Source organism: Trachemys scripta, chromosome 6 (assembly GCF_013100865.1).
Source record: "Trachemys scripta elegans isolate TJP31775 chromosome 6, CAS_Tse_1.0, whole genome shotgun sequence".
NCBI classification, from domain to species: domain Eukaryota; kingdom Metazoa; phylum Chordata; order Testudines; family Emydidae; genus Trachemys; species Trachemys scripta.
The window spans coordinates 58,329,841-58,350,854 of record NC_048303.1 but is presented as its reverse complement, the minus strand read 5'-3'; the positions used below and the strand labels follow the sequence as shown (position 1 = coordinate 58,350,854).

Here is a 21,014-nt window from a genome sequence, read left to right as displayed (position 1 = left end):
ACATTGGCCAAACCGGACAGTCTCTACGCAAAATAATTAATGGACACAAATCTGACATCAGGAATCATAATACTCAAAAACCAGTGGGAGAACACTTTAACCTGTCTGGTCATTCAATGATAGACCTGCGGGTGGCTATTTTACAACAGAAAAGCTTCAAAAACAGACTCCAATGAGAGACTGCTGAGCTGGAATTGATATGCAAACTAGATACAATCAACTTAGGCTTGAACAAGGACTGGGAATGGCTGAGCCATTACAAACATTGAATCTATCTCCCCTTGTAAGTATTCTCACACTTCTTATCAAACTCTGTGTGTGTGTGTGTGTGTGTGTGTGTGTGTGTGTGTGTGTGTGTGTGTGTGATCTCCTCAATATATGTTCCATTCTATGCAGCCGAAGAAGTGGAATGTAGCCCGCGAAAGCTTATGCTCTAATAAATTTGTTAGTCTCTAAGGTGCCACAAGTACTCCTGTTCTTCTAGTAAGAACACAAAATTTATTTTTTTAATCATCCAACTATCCATACCCAATTAATCCTGAGACTGGGATTTTTCCTCCTTCCAGTCTCTCTATTGTGATTTGGAGCAAATCTTTGTACCATCTGCTGGGGTTTAAAATTGATTCCGGAAGAAAAATCTTCCCAGATTTGATTACTTCAGAAGCTGTAAATGTAGATTATACATGAGTTGCATTTTTTGCATAAAGCTTTCTTTTGGGTAACAATAAACATTTTCTTCTCCAGAGGGAAAGGTCAGGTAGCTGGAGATGGATAGCTAAAGAATGAAAAATTTCTACTAAAACGTAGAGATGGTCTAACTATTCATAGAAAAAACAATGTACACAGTAAATTCAGCCCTCAATTTTGTTTACAAATTATCCATGCATTGACTCATTTTTACAAAATTTGTTCAGTCACAATTATTTGACAAACCTTTAATGGGAACAAATTTCAATCTATAAATTGCTTGCAAACTTTTTTTTTTTTAGTCTTTTCTGTATCTAAAGTAGATTCTGCTTAATAGCAACCTGCATATTAACAACTTCCAGTTAATAGCAACCGATTGCCAAGAACAATCCCATCCCATTGACTTTAATGTTAATGGGATTTGGAGATTTGCAATGGCATGTTGCTTATTAAGAACAATTTTTTTTGGAGAACAGCCCTAGCTGCAGGCAGGTTTGCAAGGCTGCAGCCACAGAAGGAAGAGCTGCGACATGCCTTCTTGGCTGCAGCCCCACAAACCTACTTGCTCACAAGGACCAGGAGGTAAGAGGCTGCAGGCTCCCTGCAGTCTTCAGGCTGCACCCTGTCAGAGGGCTGCACCCAGGGAAGAAAGCACTGGGGATATGCTGAGCTCTGATCCCTGCAGAGCACAGGGAGAAGTACTGTATACCTCTGCGGGCACTCAGCACCCTGGCTCCCCACAGAAAGCCCCAGCATCCAGGCAGCAACCCTCCTCCCTGCAGCTACCCTGCCCACAGGAAGGTTTGCAGGACTGCAACCAGGGAAGGCACATCTCCGTACTTCCTTCCTGGCTACAGCCCCAGAAACCTACCTTCTGCTCATTTGCAACTGCTGGACAAAGGCAATATTTTTCTGGCAATTAAGGGGTTGCTAATAAGCTGAATCTACTGTATTTGCCTTGTGTGATCATTAACCTAAGTTGTATGCTATAGTTCCTACTCCATAATTAGGAGACTACAACTTCTGTTAAAGACAGAGGGCTTGAATTAGTCATTTGTGGCATGAAGGTTTGTGCTAACACATATGAGTATTCCAGCCACCTTTTCTTCCAGTGAACATTTTTGCAAACAAACAAAACAAAGCCCTCATACTAATATTCATGGAAAGGAGGTGTTAAAGGGATCACAAATGCTAAAGTGAATTTGAACAAATAATCATAAATATCTTTTCAAGTATTTACCTAGCTCTGTTGGAACAAATGATTCCTTTCTTCATCTCATTTACATTCAACCACCATCAGTCTGGTATTTTACCAGATGTAATTAATCATTTAGGGAGGGATATATTTAATTTATGGACTATATACAAATGTGCAGGTTTAGACTTAATAGATTCAGACGCATTATATTCTGTAATATCCTCCAGGCTCAGGAAGTCATGCTTATACTTGGATATCCAGTTATTCAATGAAATTATGTAAAGAGAATCATGTACTTAAATTTAAAACACATGGGCAGTCCTACTGAAAACAGTGAGAATACTCATATGCTTAAAATTAAGCATGTGCATAAATGTTTGCAATGTTTGGATATTTCTCAATCCACAAATGAAAGGTGATTTCTCGTATGCAATGTGCTGCGATGCTTATATCTGTCTTGCTATGAATACTTTATATCAGTGGTTCCCAAACTGGGGTTTGTGAATCCCTGGGGGTTCGCAAAATGTTACAGGGGGTTCTCGGGAAAAAATTCCATAATGGCGGACAGAGCTGACCCTAGGGACCCTGGGCAGCACGGGGCCAGCAGCACGGAGTCACTGGACTTCCACGAGCTAAGCAGATCAAAGCAATCATATCTATCATACTGAGGAGATTGAAACTTCAAGACTCCTTTTAAGAAATGGAAAGGGAGGTGGATATTTTTTGGTGTTTTTAAAATTAAATAGGCAGCTAGTATTTGTTTTAAAATTATTATGAAGAACAGTTTAAGCTTTGTTGTAATGTGCATTGTTTGCCTGGACTGCTCAAGACCTGAATGCTTGTGTAGGAGGAACTCTTTGAGTTGGCTTCTTAAATACCTTCATGATGTTTCACATTTGATACTCCTTGATGAAACATAGGAGCCTTGTCTTATAACAGGCTTATTCAAAGTGATACAAGCTACGAAAGTGAAATATTTGAAGAGTGTTGCCATTTTCATAATGTAATAAAAATACTGTAATGATAAATAATAATAAATAATAAATAGTGTGTAATATGCATGTCATAAAAACAAATTTTATATTTCCCAGATCACTGCTTTTATAATTTTTACTCAGATAAAGGAGAAAATCCCTGGAAACATTCATTTTTAGGAGGGGGTTCGCGAGACTTGACATTTTAGTGAAAGGGGTTCACAGGTTGTTGAAGTTTGGGAACCACTGCTTTATATGTTTTGTTCTCCCTAACTGTTGGGTAAGATAGACTACAAGGAAGATTGTGTTCCCACTAACAATTTACACATGCCATTGCTCTTGGGTTGTCTACCATAGTCAATATCTTTGGCAATCTCTATAATGATTACACAAAGGTACACAAAAGAATTAGGTAAGTTCATGGAGGATAGGTCCATCAATGGCTATTAGCCAGGATAGGCCGGGATGGTGTCCCTAGCTTCTGTTTACCAGAAGCTGGGAATGGGTGACAGGGGTGGATCACTTGATTATGTGTTCTGTTCATTACCTCTGGGGCACCTGGCATTGGCCCCTGAGGGAAGACAGGATACTGGGCTAAATGGACCTGACACAGTATGACCGTTCTTATGTTCATATTACATGCCTACCCTTTTGAAAGCCAAGCATCTTAACAAAAGTAACATTATTACTTGGTGATGTAAAGATACAAAACGAAAACCTCTGTTTGATTTCTGGAAGGGGAAATTCTCTTTTTTTTCCCCTGCAGAAAGTTAACTGTTTCCTTCCTACATCATCAAAATGTTGCTGGAAACTAAAAATCAACTCAGAGGTCAAGGAAATTTTTTGTGAAACTTTTTATTATGGCAATGAGTATTTAAAAGTGCAATCCAAATTATGATAACTACAAACAACCCACCCACAACCTAAACTTTAAACAATAAGTGAACAAAACAAGAGAAGTTAAAGTAAAATTCTGATTTTAGTAACAACTTACTTGATTTCTTTGCAGTCTGTTTCTCAGGGCCTGACATATTTCAATCATTTGTATAAGTTTAGCTCAGGCAACTAGTACTTCAGAGGAATGGTTTTCAAAGTCAAGTAAAGACCTGTGTTTAAAAAAAATATGCATACATATATGTTCATATATATAGTAAAGCTATATTATGTACAGTTTCAAATTTGTACTAGAAGCAACACAAAACAATATTTGCAATCACAACTCATTTGGTAAAGATTCAAAAAGGTAAGCATCTGAAGCAAGATCTATTTTTAAGTTTTGAAGAAATCAAGGTTTTTTTCCAGTTGGGTTATGTCAATGCAGATTTTGTAGATACTAAAGCAAGCCTCTTTATAAATCAGAGATGCATTTATATTTAGACATACTAGGTAGATAAACTGAATACAGATTTCAAAAGTATGTTTGGAAAGCACAGTTTAGGCTAGATAACAACGTGCTATAGAAGTTCTTTGATCCTTTGAAATATTTAAGAAACCCTAATGTTCCCCCATCTAATTCTCTGCTAGCTCTTATTTTTAATTATCACATCTTTACTAACAGGCATCCAGGATCCCCTACTGTTCCTAAGAAATATAAGGCTTTGCCTAAACTTTAAAGTTAGATTGACATAGCTATGTCAGTCAGGGGTGTGGAAATAAAACAGTCCCTGGCTGACATAGCTTTGCCAATCTAAACCCCAGCGTCGATGCAGCTATGTCGATGGAAGAATGTTTCCATCCAGATAGCTAACTTCAGGGAAGTGGTGTTCCTACACTGTTGGAAACACTTCTCCCATTGGTGTAGGCTGCGCCTATACTACAGATTTATGCCAGCATAGCTACACTGACGTAGCTATGCCAGTATAATCATCGTAGTGTAGACATACCCTAAGCACTAATCTTATTAATCTCTAAGATTATTTCAGAATCCTGATTGGCTAAAAGGGGTAGAACACTGCAGCAGAGGTAAGACGTCTCACATTTACATTTATTTTAACACTTGCAAATCCAAAGAATGCTTACACTGCAACATATAACAGAATGCTTTATAATACATTACTGTTGAGGTTGCAACAGTAATGTATTATATTACTCTTAGGTTGCAATCGAGTAATAAATTTGCATTAGGGACACGAGAATTCTTTGACTAGGTAGTTCTTCCACTCTTACCACTTTATTATTATTGTTTTCAGCAAGTATTTGTTTGGCATCAATCATTATGGTGTATGGGTGCCTTATAAGGTTTAAACTGAAATAATCAACATACTCAATATAGACCAAACACCATGCTGTCCTGCTGCATGTAACTTAATTCCATAAGAGGTTCATAACATCATTTTAGGGACCAAGATGATGGTTGAAAGAAAACCAAAAAATGAAATGTTTTTGTAATTCTTTAATTTCAACTGTACATAGAGGACCTCAGCAAATCTGAACAAAGTTTTTTTTTTTTTTAAAATACAGATTTTTACTCTAAATAAATACCCTGTTTCATTAGTGACAGATTGCGAAGACATCACTGCAACTTCCTCAGAGCATCCATCTTTGTCCTCTCAGCTAACAGCCTGTCCCTTTATTAAAATCTATTCTATGGCCCCAGTTCTGCAATTAGATATGCGTGAGTGTAGATCTCCATCTGAGCAAACCTTATAGAGCGTACCAGGGCCTATTGTTATAATATTTAACCTGTTTTAATAGTTTATACTAATGAAAATTTTAAACACAGTTGTTTTTTAATTTTAAACTTTTTTCATTTGCATATGATATAACATCTCTAAAATGTAATATTTTTTCATTAATGAACTTGACTGAACAAGAATACTATCTATACTCGGGGTGAAAGTAGGCCGATACATCTGGTACGGCGTACCAGTAAGAAGTGGCTACTGGTACCAGCCCATACGCAGCTGACGTCTATCGCTGTCCATTTTAAACACGGCCCACCCACCCCTGTGTAGGCGGCCCTGCCAGTAGGGACCCTACTGGCAGGGCCGCTGATGCGGGGGAATAAAAGTGGCAGGTTCCCCAGGGCCCGGCGATTTAAAAGGGCCTGGGGCTCCTAGCTGCCACCACCGCTACTACCACAGCAATGGCCGGCGCCCCAGGCCCTTTTAAATCTCCGCCAGAGCCCTGGGCAACACAGGCCAGGCAGCGCGGATGAGCTGGCTGGGGGAGGCTGACCCCAGCCCCACCCCTTCCACCCAAGGCCCCGCCCCTTCTGAGGGCCCAGAGCCAAGCCCCCATACTGGTAAGTCTTCTATGTTACTTTCACCCCTGACTATAAGAGTATAGCAGTAGGAAACACCTGACTAGGATAGTGATGGTGATTGTGAAAGGCTCAGTTAGAGGAGAGAGGCTACAAAGGCATAATAATAATGGAAGATTTCAACTATCCTCATACTGAGTAGGGGTGTGTCATGTTAGGAAGGGATGCAGAGAAAAAACTTCTAGACACCATAAATGACTGCTTCTTGGAGCAGCTTGTACTGGAACCCACAAGGCAAGAGGTAATTCTAGATGTAGTCTTAAGTGGAGCACAGGATCTGGTTTAAGAGGTGCATATAGCTGAATTGCTCAGTAATAGCGATCATAATGTAATTAAATTTAACAGCTTTGCAGAGGGGGAAATGCCAAAGAAACCCACCACTGCAGCATTTAACTTCATAAAGGGAACTACAAAATATGAGAAAGCTAGATAAATGGCAATTAAAAGGAACAATCACAAGGGTGAAATGCTTGAAAACGGCATGGAGACTATTTAAAAATACTGTAATAGAAGCTCAAACTAAATGTATGCCCCAAATAAAAAAAAAAAGAGAACCAAAAATGCCACCAACATAGTAAAAGAGGCAGTTAGAGGCAAAAAGGCATCCTTTAGAAATTGGAAATCAAATCCTAACGAGGAAAATAGAAAGGAGCGTAAGCTGGCAAGTTAAGTGTAAAAATACAATATGTCAGGGCAAGACAGAATTTCAAGAATCTACCTAAAGACACAAAACCTAACAGCATTTTTTTTTTAAATAGACCAGAAGCAAGAAGCCTGCAAAGCACTCACTGGGGCATCTGGACAATTGAGGTGTTAAAGGAGCACTCAAAGAAGACAAGGTCATTGCTGAGAAGCTAAATGAATTCTCTGCATTGGTCTTCACTGTAAAAGATGTGGGGAAGATCCCCACGCGAAAGCCATTCTTTTTAGGTGACAAATCTGAGGAACTGTCCCAGATTGGGGTGTCAATAGAGAAGTTTTTGGAACAAAATGATAATTTAAACAGTAATAAGTCACCAGGATCAGATGGTACTCACCCAAGAGAGCTGAGGGAACTCAAATAGGAAATTGCAGAACTACTAACTATGGAAGGAATATTATCACTGAAATCAGCCTTTGTATCAGATGACTGCAGGGTAGCTAACATAATGTCAATTTTTTTTAAAGGCCCCATAGGCAACCCTGGCAATTACAGGCTGGTAAGCCTAACTTCAGTTCCAAGCAAATAGTTTGAAACTATAGTAAAAAACAGAATTATCAGACACACAGATAAACATGATATGTTGGGGAAAAGACCACACGGATTTAGAAAGGGAAACCATGTCTTACCAATCTATTAGAATTCTTTGAGGAGTCAACAAGCAAGTGGATAAGGATGATTCAGTTGATATAACATATTTGGACTTTCAGAAAGCCTTTGACAAGGGCCCTCACCAAAGGCTCTTAAGCAAATTAGGCAGTCCTGGGATAAGAAGGAAAGTTCTCATGGATCAGTAACTGGTTAAAAGATGGGAAACAAAGGGTAGCAAAAATGGTCAGTTTTCACAATGGAGTGAGGAAATTAGTGGGGTTCTCTGGAGCTGTAATGGGACCAGTTGTGTTCAACATATTCATAAATGATCTGGAAAAGAAGGTGAGGTGGCAAAATCTGCAGATTATATGAAATTATTCAAGATATTAAATCCAAAATTGACTGCAAAGAGTTACAAAGAGATCTCACAAAACTGGGTGACTGGGCAAAACAATGGCAGATGAAATTCAAAGTTGGTAAGTGCAAAGTAATGCATATTGGAAAACATAGTCCCAACTATACAAACAAAATGATGGGGTCTAAATTAGCTGTTACCACTCAAGAAACGGATCTTGGACTCATTGTGGACAGTTCTCTGAAAACATCTGCTCGTCATGCAGCAGCAGTCAAAAAAGCTAACAGAACATTAGGAACCATTAGGAAAGGGATAGGTAATAAAACAGAAAATATCATATGCCCACACCTTCAATATCGCAGTTCTGGTCGCCCCACCTCAAAAAGGGTGTATTAGAACTGGAAAAGGTGCAGAGAAAGGCAATAAAAATTATTAGGCATAGAGAACAGCTTCCATATAGGAGAGATTAAAAAGACTGGGGCTGTTCATCTTAGAAAAGAGACGACTAAAGGGGGATATGATAGAGGTCTATAAAATCATGAATAGTGTGGAGAAAGTGAATAGGGAAGTGCTATTTACCCCTTCACATAAAACAAGAACTTAACCCAATTAAATTAATAGTCAGCAGGCTTTAAAACAAACAAAAGAAAGTACTTCTCCCATAACACGGTCACCCTGTGGAATTAATTGTCAAGGGATGTTGTGAAGGCCAAAAGTATAACTGGATTAAAAAAAGAATTAGATAAATTCACAGAGGATTGGTCCATCAATAGCTATTAATCAGGGATTCAACCCCATGTTCATGGTGTCCCTAAACCTCGTGCCACAAGCTGGGGATGGATCACTGGAATTTGCCCTGTTCTGTTCATCCCCTTGGAATTATCTGGCACTGGCCACTGTCAGAAGTCAGGATACTAGACTAGATGGACCAATGGTCCGACCCAATATGGCCATTCTTATTTCTATAAAGTAGAAGGAAGAGATGGATTTCAAAAGAGGGTAGGAAAGTCTTTAATATTTTCTGATGAATTACCTCTGCTCTGGAATGCATTCCCTCTAGTCCAACAGTATCAAATTTAGATTACATTTAGGTTGTACTGTGACGCTCAGCCTATTTATTCAGGATTTTTTTTTTTTTTTGGAGGGTATGGCCAAATAGAGAGGGTTTTTCTTGTGGTGGGGAATGAGAGAGAGAAATGTGTGTAAGGGTTAATATCCATATTTGTCAAGTCAGGTATATTTTTACATGTATTTTTTAAAATAGTTATGTAAGCGCACCCTGTGGTTTCAAATGGTACACGATAAAAGTTATAGGAACAAATACATACCTGACAGATCAGATTACAAATGGGGCTAAATTTGCCCTCTATTTGTGCCCCCGGGGCTATTGTGTGCACTCTTTTGTGTACTATAGCCTTCAAGTGCAAATGAAGTCTGTATATGTCAATTCTATAATTTCTAAAAATTATACCATGCAAACACATATGTGAAAGACACCATCTACAAAAAGCTGCATGTAGTAAAGGAGAGACCACATTCTAAAAATTTGACTCAGTAAGTCAACTTACTTCGACTTGAGTAAGGCATTGAATATTGTTCCACAGCCCCTCCCCATAGTTAGTTAAATGCAGATTGAGCATAAGATGAATATGCAACTGACTATACAGAAAATATTTTTTTTAAATAAGTGCAACTACTGATTAGTTATCAAGTTCAGAAGACAAATCAAGTGAGATCCCAAAGGACTCTGTTTTGGGCCCAAGACCATTCTATTTTTTTCTATAACAAATTCTTGTAGGATAAAAAGCAAATGGGGATAGCAAATGCTATGGAAAATAAAGTTTAATCTTCAAAATTCAGACAGATAATTTCCACTATTCTAATTTACCTATGGCATAAATCCACTCAGAATAAAGCCATGGCACACATATTAGTAAAAGTAAAAGGTGACATTTACACCTGCATAGAGGGCCCACACAAGCCCCTATGCCATATTTAAAGTCCTTAACATTGGACTTACAGTGTCCACCCAGGGCCTGGTATAGGACCTCAGCATTAGGGCAAATTTCGTCAAAGAAAATGGCAAAACATACAAAAGTTTTCTCTGTTTCCTTACCTGAGTTTCTCAGTCAGAGACTCTAAAGAATTCTTTAACTCCAGCATAAGGACTGCTTGAGAACTTAATCCTTCTGTAAGTAGGACCACCTATTGGAAAATAATTCATAAAATTATTTCTAAATGCATATGGAGAGTGTTTATTTTTTCTTTTGCAAATATATTTTATGAAGCATTCTGGTCAGATGTTACTTATTATCTTGCTCCTTATTATCCTTATAATCCGTCATTTCCCCCCTCAAGAACTATTTTATTTTTATGCTTTTCATTCATTCATTCAGTAGTTTTATCTCATCTAATAAAATAGAGAGTTCAGTTATGAGAATATAGTACATGAACAAGTATAACAAAGTACAGAAAACGTAATACGAGTGCTTTAAGCAGCTTTTTATTTTTAAGTGGTTAGTTTTGTTTATTGCAAATAACCTTTAAAAAGGCAAATTGATCACTGGTTTATAAGTCTGTCACCATGAATCTTCCTAAAAATTATAGATAATCAGTATATTTTAGAGAAAATCCCTGTCCCCCCTCTCACCCATCCATTCCACCAGTCAGTGGCCATCAAATTCTCTAACTCAAATTTTTGTTTTAGTTCAGTTTTAAAACATCTGGCATCTTCATCCCACCTACAACCAGAACCGGCCAAAAATATTTTGGCCTAATACCTATTTGCCAAAAAATGCAGTTTTGGTCAACCATAAACAATTCATGAATTTGACTTGAATTCACTGACTTGTTTCGGACCCCAAATTTTTCAGGGGGTGGGACTAAGATACCAAGCAGCATTGGTGTGCGTGCTCCCACCTTATAATCTTTAACCCAGTGATTAGGGCACTCACCAAGAATGACGGAGATCCAGGTTCAAGTTCCCCCTTTTCCTGATCTGGAAAAAAGGTTTGAACTTGGGTCTCCCACATTTTAGGAGAGTGTCCTAGCCTATGGGATATTCTGGAGCAGGTTTCCTTCAATTTCTCCAGCTGAAACTGTAACCATTTTTTGTAAAAAAGAAATTGATAATCACTTCAAGCAGGAACTTGAACTTTGGTCTCCTACATTCTAGGTAAGTGCCCTAACCACCAGGTTTATCTGTCTCTCTTCCCCTCACACCAGGACTATTCTTTGTCATTATGAATGACTGTGAATTACAGCTTCCCCAGCAGTGCCACCTAGAGGAGACTGTAGGTTCAGTGGCTGTTCCTCATCCATTCCCGACACTCCCTTTCAAGTAGACTTTTCTGAAGTTGTGGCAGAATCCACCATTGCAATATACAGGGCAGACGCCCCTATACCACACTTTTCATATTCAGTGTTACTGTGTGGGTTCCAGGTGCAAGCCCTCCACAACGTAATAAATTTTAATAAAAATACAAAATCTGACTATATCAAAATGCTAGGAAAGTAATTCAGAATAAAACTTCCTACAATACGGACCAAAATCATCTGTGTATAAGACAGAGATTTTCTCAGGAGTTGGCCCAAGACTGGAATGAATTCCCCCAGGAGCCAAAACCTCACCACTTTCTGCTCTAAGTGAAAGGTGCATGTCTAGGACCTTGCAATCTGTAAGATAAACATATAGCCAATGTGTGCGTGGGTGCATGCGCACCTGTGTATGCGCACGTGTATAAATTCCAAAAAAAAACCTGCATAAACTTCTTCCCTTGGGAATCAGATGAGAGAACAAATTTGTGACAGATTATTATTCATTATTTGTATTACAGCACTGACTAAGAGGGGGACCAGGACTCCATTGTGCTAAGTGCTGTATAAACACAGAAAAATATTAGTCATGCTGCTCAATGCACTACTGGAAGGCTCTCAGATGCTAGAGTGATGAACATGGTGTAAGAACCTATACAGAACATGAATTGCCACATACAAAAATTCAACATAAATATCACTGTTTGTAGCTATTCTTGGTTCTCATAAATACTCAACTAGGACTTGGTAAGTAACTGAAATGCTATGGAGTAAATTTTCAGTGATAGAATTTAGATATCAAGTGCCACTAATGTTAATGCATCTAAATCCCTGTGCGTCGTGCTAAAAATTTACATCTCACTGTTCAATTATCCTTCTCATCCACTTACAAGGTCCTTTTATGTATGTTACAAATACAGCTTCATAGCCTTAAGCTCTCAATTCCTTTTCTCTTGGTGAAGACATATTGAAAGGGCTTTAAAACTTGTCACATTTATATAAGGTGTAGAAAGTAGCTGTCAGATAGCTTGAGCTCAACATTCAACTTTTTAAAGCATGCTCCACTCTGAAATATTAAGTAAAAATGGCATCTTCTTGTTCAATATATTATACGTTTAGTATATCTGGCTTATTTATAGTGACAAAAATAAAAGATTTTATTCTTCAGCTCTGTGTAGCTCGAAAGCTTGTCTCTTTCACCAACAGAAGTTGGTCCAATAAAAAAAATCTGACCTCACACAACTTGTCTTACTAATATCCTGGAACCAACATGGCTACAACACTGCAAACTATATATGCATATCTAATTAGAAATTGGGACTACTTTACTTATAAAACTTTTGATCAATATTTTGGAGGCCTACAGAACTACATTTTCTTGGGAGTTTTACAGATTAATTGAAATCCTAAGAAAAATCTCAGGAAAATTCCAAATTTATCAGCATCAAACAGCTTTTTCTGAATGATAGAGCAGCAGTAGTCAGTGGGAGCTCTGCTATTACCAGTGAAAAAAGAACAGCCAGATAATAGGCAACACTATGCCTCCTTAGTGTTAATGGATTGCTGCTGGGTATGAAGGAAGAACGGTCCTTCCTATAAATCTATAGAGAGTCAAGGTGGATGAGGTAATATTTTTACAGGAACAACTTCTATTGCTGAGAGACAAGATTTCAAGCCACATTTGAAAGCTTGTCTCTCTCACTAACAGAAATTGGTCCAAAAGAAGATAGTGCCTCACTCACATTGTCTCTCTAATATCCTGGGACTGACTCAGCTACAACTACACTGCATACTACAAGTCTATAATCATGGAGTTCTTTCCAGCCTTGTGCTAGAAGTGTGGACCACAATGCTGGGGATCTACTATTGTACACCTACCTTTGAACAAAAATGCTATTTCCACATTCGAGCAAACAGTTTCAGAAGAAAAAAAAAATTATTTGAAATACAAACTAGTTCTCATTTCCTATGTGTCACATTATTACCTGCCTCTCCAGCTGCATTACTTGTGCCTTCAAAAGACTGACACGTCTTTCATCAAAACATTCACTCTTCCCTTCTTCTATAAGCTGTTCATACGGACTTCTAGGAAACAAAATATTGCACTACATATTATGAAGCCAAGTATAATAAAAAATCCCACAAGATGACCTTTAAAACATTTTGATGTAATTCTAGAAATTATTCTGAAGCACAAATCACACTTTCAGCCTCAATTTGCAAAACTGCACATACAGTCAGTAAATGTAAGGTAAAGGGTGAATGAATGTTCATGGTTTGGGCTGCTGTGCCCCTGACATGAAACTGTATGGCCCATATTATTACTCCCTTATAATGCACGTATCCACCAATCAAACTGAGACAGAGGTCTGGACAGAATTCCCTGGGCAGTGTCCCCTGACACCCTTGATTCTTTTTTGTAGCACTCGGCACTGTTAAGGGTTATCTGCTCAGTGTCTCTCCTTCTGTATCCCTTTTTTGAACCTGTGATCTCACTCCTGTTATTGTTTTTTTCATTATTTGTCCCATGGTTTAGGTGAGAGAGAGAGAGAGAGAGAGAGAGAGAGAGAGTGTGTGAGTGGCCATTCTTCTGTTGAGGGCTGACCATGTTTCTTTCTTTGGGATGGAGCCTTCGCCTACCCCACCCTCTGCAAAACATAAAAATATCAAATAGGCCAGGATAGAGACCTGATGAAATCTAACTGGAAATACAATCCCCTTTTATGTACTAACATGTTATGAAATAATGTAAAAACGTAAATACATAAAAATATAAAAGTGAAAAAACAATTCTAAAGAAACATTTCATTTTGAAACAAATTTGAATTTTTTCTTAAACAAAATTTTCTACAATGAAAAATTTTTCATTGTGGAAATACTTGTTTTCATGGGAAATTTCATTAAAATCAATAAAATTTTGCAAAAAAAATCAGTTTAATTGAAATGCAATTTTCTAGTAAAAAATTTGAGAAAATTTTCCAACCAGCTCTAATTAGGAATCAGCTCTTATGAGGCATCCTCCTGTCCCTTTAACTGGCAAGCAAGCACAAGCAGTTCTTCAGATACATACTCTCATTTTATCTGAAATAGCACATGTGGTTTTGAAGTTACAACTCTGTTTTTCTCTGAAACGAGCATGCACAGTGACTACATGCTAATCTTTAATTCTACATTTATATCAGTGTTAATGTCCCCTGCTAGAATTTTAAACCACTTGGAAGAGAGATTAAATCAGAATCAATAATGTAACTGACTCTGAAATACATATTATATACATATATATACACACACACACAAAGGTATATATATATATATATATAGTTATAAGTTATATATTTTATAACTATATATATTTAAGTTATAAAAAACTTTACCTTATAGAAATTATGAGTTAACATGTAAATGGCACTGGTGCTTTCTTTAGAGACAGAAAAGCAGGGGGAGGGGAGTTTCAGTTGTAAATTGCTTTCTTGTTCTCTCTCTTTTTTTTTTCCTCACCCCCAAATAGGAATGTGAGCTCCTTCTTGTAGCCATTTACTACTAGCCATAAACTATTGAATATTGATACCTTAAATCTTCTAGTTCATGCTTTAATTTAATATTTTCCTCCTGAAGTTTCTGGAGCCAAAACAAAAAGAGAGTGTATAAATACAAATAATACATCAAATATAAAATTTGATCTTTAAAATATACAGAAACATTTTAATATTATTTAATAATTAACTATAGGTTTTACAAGTAATATCCACCATATAAGAAATATAAACATCCAACTGATGCAGTATTTTAGATTAAATAATTGTAACTAACAAAAGACCATTTTAGATTATTTGAAATCCTACATTCTTTGCCTTAAAACCAGGGTGGGGGGAGAATTATAATAATATTTGCTTTGAAATTATTTTCATCCAAAAATATTTGTTTGTTGTTTTCAAATCTGCATTTCCCCTAAGAACCAATCATTTCAAATTACTGGACGGCATTATTTAAAAACAAATGGGGCTAAATTTTCATAATATGCATTACTCACAAAAACCTGCATATATGCATGCAAACAGGCAGAAGGATAGTAAAGTACATAACTATTCAAACAAGTTAGTCAGTCTGCATGTACAAGCATGGAGTTTTGCAGGTACTTTGTACACTTCTTTTAAATCTTGACCCAATGAGCCACAAACATTTTTTGAAAACTTAGGTGCCAGGTAGGACATGTGAAATAAAATCTTAACTATCTTGGCTTTTATGCTTAAAATAATATTAATATTGATACATATAATCAAACTGGAAACTATGCTCATTTCTACAGCACTTGTTGCCAGGCCAACTAGACAGTTCCAATGTAGAGATTAAAACAAAAATTAAAACACAAGAGAAACAAGATAAATGCATATTGCATTATGCCCTGAAGATTGCTAGACCTAGGCTCTAAGGATTTCCAAGGGGAGAGAATTGCAAAGGTCAGAGTGGTTAACTGAGAACGCTTGTTTATTACTATTCTAGTTTAAAAACCATGTATATCATTAATTTACATAGCTTTTACAAAACAGAGCAAACATCCATGCCCCCAAAAAATTATAGTCGAATTAAGGCAAACATAAGGCAAGACAAAGGGCAATAGTTCTGAGGAGGAAGGGTGTGGAGATTATTTGTGATGAGAAGCAACTAAGCTAAGAAAAATTGTTGGAATGGTAAATAATGATGGGTACAGGACAGTTATATAGAATGACCTGCATCACTTAAGAAAGTGGGCTCTTGTGAACAAAACATTCATTTTAACACAGCCAAATGGAAAGTCATATATCTAAAAACAAAGAATGTGGGTCACACAAAATGTGTACTGCAATGCAATGACAATGAGAAAGACTTAAAGGTCATGGAAGGAAACCTACTTGATCATGAGTTCCCAGTAGCTAATAGGGCTAATGTAATCCTTGAATGTATAAGCAGGTGAATATCAAGCAGAAACAGGGATGTTGTATTACCTCTATCTATGGCCTTAGCATGATCATTACTTGAATACTGTGTCCAGTTCTGGTGTACATACTGCAAAAAGGATGTTGAAAAACTGAAAAGGGTTCAGAAAAGTGCTACAAGAATGATCTGTGGTCTGGAAAATATTTCTAAGTGAGATACTTAAGCAGTTCAAGCTATTTAGTTTATCTAAGAAAACATTAGGAGGTGACTTGATCATAGTCTGCATGTACCTACATGGGGAAGAAATATCTGATAGTAAGACTCTCTAATTTAGCAGATAAAGGCAGAATAAGATTTGAGAGCTGAAGCTAGACAAATTCAGACTACAAATAAGGCACAAATTCTTAACAGTGAGAGTAATTAACCATTATCCTCACTTACCTAGGGATATGGAGGATTACGGTTACCATACATTCAGGTTTTCCTGGACATGACCTCTTTTTTGGTCCTCTTTGCTGGTGGCAGCACTGCCTTCAGAGTTGGCTCCAGCCACCCAGCTCTGAAGGCAGCACCGCTGCCAGCAGTAGCACAGAAATAATGGTGGCATGGTATGGTATTGCCATAGAAACTCTACCCTTCCTCTCCCTCTACCTCCCATTTCCCCTGGCAGTGTCTTCTATTTGAGAACTTGAAATATGGTAATCCTATGGGGATTCTCCATCACAGTAAGTCTTTAAATTGAGACTAGGCATCTTTCTAAAAAATACTCTATAGCAGCTATGGGCTCGATAAGGAAATTACTAGGTGATGTTCTGTTGCCTGTGTTATACAGGGAGTCAGATCAGATGATCATTAATACAGACCTTGCTAAGTCTCTCTTGTGGGTGGTCACCCTAGGGCCTGAAACCATTGCTGAACTCTCACTTCCTTTTGTGAGTCTCCAGGTTTGGGCTAAGTCCTTAGGGAAGGCAGAATCCCTCCTGCCTCCTCTCCTCTCACTAAGCCTTCTCATTCTGGCAATGGGAAAGAACCCTTTTTAAAATAGTCTTTGTTCCTCTTTAGTTAGTCAGTCAGCTGGAGGAAAAACTGCAGTTCTTCCAGTCATATGCTCAGGCCAAGGAGGATTTCAGCCTCGCCACCCAAAAAACAGGTTTCTGTGAATTGGAAGGACAAATCTGAGACCAGGCGCTGAAGAAATTACTTCTAAAAAGTATAAATTTTAAGTCCAAGTTTTGCTGTATTAATAATAGTGTGTGATTCTTCACCACAGGGATGAATAGATTAATGACCTCCATATCTGATGACTTGATGTGAAAGTAAACTATTTAAAACAACACTCATACTGGACTTTTTTTTTTTTTTTAATTAAACTCCTCTGTGTCTAGACAGTATGCCAAAGAGATTATTTCAGAAAGATCAGCACCATACTTGTCTAATAAATTTTTAAGAAATGTCAGCCATTCATGTCTACCTTTTGGTTATATCCTGAGAAATTCCTATTCAGAGGAGAAGTATGATGTTCATGGTTTTGTTCATCCCTTTTTAGCAGTGAATTATCTTGACATCCTGGACTCATGGAGAGGTGGCTGCCTGCAGGGTGCTTGGGTAAGTGCCTTACAACCTTTAAAACAAAAACACAGCCGCAACTGTAAAAACAAGAATTTTAAACACAGACAGAAGAAAACCCTGCCAACTTTTGACAAATCTTTGTTGGCAGCAGCTAAGCTGACAAAACTAAAAAATGATGACTATTTAATGTGGTTAAACCAACCAACCAACATTTAACTAATAGTGTAGATAACTTGATATGGATGTATCCAACTCCAAATTTAAACTTTATTAGCTGAGCAGAACATAGTAAAAATATTAGGGAGAGTGTGCTTATTCCAACTGCGGCCATCAAGAAATAAAAAACTTTCACATCTAAACTAATAGCATTTGTTTATATTTTCTAGGAGACTTACAGTCAGTTATATATTTACAGCTACAGAAGTCTGGAAAATATCCATCTATAATGCCAGTGGATGTTAAAGCCACATCACTCATATTTAACTAATTTTCTTTACAAACCACTTGAAAATGAATACGCCATATTCTATTCTGCCTACATCCACATTTCAGCCATCAGCATACACTGAGCTAAATTTAGCCCAATAGCTAATCACCTTATAAAAATAAATTTAATTGTGCTATCTGTTGTGGTTAATTCATACGTAATTAATATGTGGTGAATAGATTTAAATTGTAGGTATAAGTAAGACAGTATTGTAGGGGTATAAGGTTGCCTAAGTATTTATGAGTGATGAATGTATATTAGGTATATAAGTAAAGTAAGGTTGTAATACAAGACCTGCAGACTGAGACTAAGATTTTAGCTTAGCCTCATTAGGCCTTAAGAAGGATTGACATGAGGTGGTGACCCAGGAGTCACCCTGTACCAGTAGACATACAAGATTAGTGTAAAACATGTGCTAATAGGTGATGTTTGGGAAAATATGCCACAATGCACCTGTCAATACCGCAAGATGTTTGATTGTAAAATTCTGCAATAACCACAGATTACCATGGCGACTTGATGATGTAAAATGCTAATGAAAATAAGAGGAACTAAGAGGATAGCGTATGAAAAGTGGGTCACCCCAAATTTTATGGGGTGCAGAAGTCCCAATAAGGGAAAAGGGGTTGGGACCATCATGCATATGCATACAGGTTACAGGCATGAGTGTAAAACAGCATAAAAGGGGTTCCCCAGCATGAATAGGGAGGAAGAATACATCAGGAAACCCTCCACAGATGACCACCTATTGAGAGAGTCACTCATCTTTATGGTACCCTTGTGGATGTGAATATGAAAACACTGATGCTGGACATATTATGGTGTTGCTCCACCTTGTTTATGTATCTATAACTCTGGCATTGAATATCTATGTAGTAAGGTTTTTAATAAAGAGAAGACTAATAACTTGTGAATACTGTTGTGGTCACTGCTATCGTTCCTAGAGACTCCAGACCTAATGACATTTCTAATGGTGGTTCTTGCCCTGCTAATTCCAATACTATAGCACTTAGGGAGTGCAAACCTTTGACACAGGTTACTATGGTTTAAGATACCATTGGCAATATCAATCCATCAATAATATAAATGCTACTGCCCTCTACATATTCTCTTTGACTTCAGTGGAAATTACACGTTTACTCCAGAAACTTAATTTGTTTTATAAAGTCTAAGAAATTTTTCTTGCTGTTCTAAACATTATGATTTGTCAACAGCATAAGCCCAATGAATGCTTAAAGTTCTTTCAATGCTTTAATTGATCAGTAAAAAAAGTAGTGTTACAAATCCTCTACAAAAATGTACAATATATACAAATTCCATTCAATTTGCATCTCAAATTGTATTACTTTCTTTCCACGAAGCTTTGGGGATTTACACCAGTTAAATTATGATCAGATTTTGACATGTAAACTTTATTTTTACTAGTTGAGATAAATTCCTGTCAAAGAACTGGAGATTTCAGATTGTTAATATTTATTTGATTTTCCAAAAAAGATTGCTTTAGACAGGCGGAGTACTAAACCAAGAACCATACAGTTAACTTATAAATCTTATACAGTAATGTAAAGAACTGAATTCTATGGGTAGCATGGGCAGAATTCAGGAAGGTATAACAGCAAAAAGACCTCCTACCAGTCTGACAGAATTGTATTGCCACAGACACATAAGAGACCAATTTTTTTTTTAAAGGGTCTCCTTTTGTGCATGGAAATATAACTCATTTAATTCAGGGGGGAGTTAACAACCATCTACCTAAGTGGTGCAGGTAGTATGCACAAAATAGGAAAGCCCTTTAGAGGTTTGGTCTACTAGAATATACACTTAGATAGCATTCAAGTTTTAATATATCTTTGGGATCTGATGTTAATTACTACAAACTCAAAGGATGCTTAGCAACTTGTTGCTGTACTGTTTTAAGTCCCCAGCCTCTAGCATTGAATAGGATTGTTATTTATTACAGTTTAGAATAAAACAACAATGTTGCTTATCAGGTTGTTTGAAATTCTTTCAATAATCTGTTATTATTATTATTATTTATTATTTGTATTGCAGTAGTGCGTAGACACCAGGGCCCCATTGTGCTACTCACTGTACAAACATGTAACAGAGAGACATTCACTGCCTCAAAGAGCTTAAAATATAAAGAGAAGACACAACATGTGGATACAATAGACAGACACAGTGAGACTAAAACTCAGCCCGTTTGGGAGGTTTTTTATTCGTTTCCCTTTAAGGATGTATTTTCTACTTAGAACTGTTGTTGATTAACATTAAAAGTTAAATATTCAAACTGGATCATGGGTAATTAAAAACCCACTCCTTATGACGTGTAGAGTGTTCTCAACTCCCATTGAATTCAGTGGGATTTAAAACTGCTGAGGGATATTGAGCACATTACATGAATCAGTCTTGAAGTGGACAACTTACATTAGCAATAAACAAAAGCTGAACAACAGCTCCAGCTACAACCACCAAAATTTACCTCAGTGTGTTTTATTTTAGAGGAAAGAATTAAGTCAAATTATATTAGTTTATATTAAAGAATATAATTTTTGTAAAATAACCACTTTCAAATTTCCAGCATGTTATTCCATATTAATATAATGTTTCTGCAGAAACAAAAGTACATTTTCATAGAAAGACAGTGATGGCAAGTCTAGTGAGATGTTTTAGAAGAAATATATCCAAATAGAGCCTTTTTTAATCGAGACAAGATGGAAAATCGGTTTCCCATCAATGAAGATTTAATGTCAAATAGGTGCTGATTGTTTACAGTTGTAAATTATTAATTTGAAATAGTATCGCAATTTTGAGTCTTGTAAGATAATCATATCTGTGTACCTCACAGAATATTAGAACCTGTTTATCTGATGGAATTATATTACGTTCTATTGAATAATTAGTTGATATTAATGTGAAACCTCAGTCTTTACAGTTTCACTGAGGAGCCGAAGCAACTACT

At 37.0% G+C, this 21,014-nt stretch overlaps 1 protein-coding gene across 2 annotated transcripts in view; it reads right to left on the bottom strand.

Moving 5' to 3' along the window:
• Positions 1-21,014, bottom strand: part of LOC117879235 — a 142,189-nt gene that overhangs the window by 84,645 nt on the left and 36,530 nt on the right. The window contains exons 2-6 of one of the 2 annotated variants that reach the window (XM_034774274.1): positions 17,468-17,617; positions 14,651-14,700; positions 13,068-13,167; positions 9,884-9,972; positions 3,854-3,965 (exon numbers count right to left, since the gene is read on the bottom strand). In XM_034774274.1, coding sequence (XP_034630165.1) covers positions 3,917-3,965; positions 9,884-9,972; positions 13,068-13,167; positions 14,651-14,700; positions 17,468-17,572 — 393 coding nt within the window. In that variant the 5' untranslated portion in view covers positions 17,573-17,617 and the 3' untranslated portion in view covers positions 3,854-3,916. Of the gene's footprint in view, positions 1-3,853; positions 3,966-9,883; positions 9,973-13,067; positions 13,168-14,650; positions 14,701-17,467; positions 17,618-21,014 lie in introns of those variants that run through there. The other variant, XM_034774273.1, reaches the window with a different exon arrangement.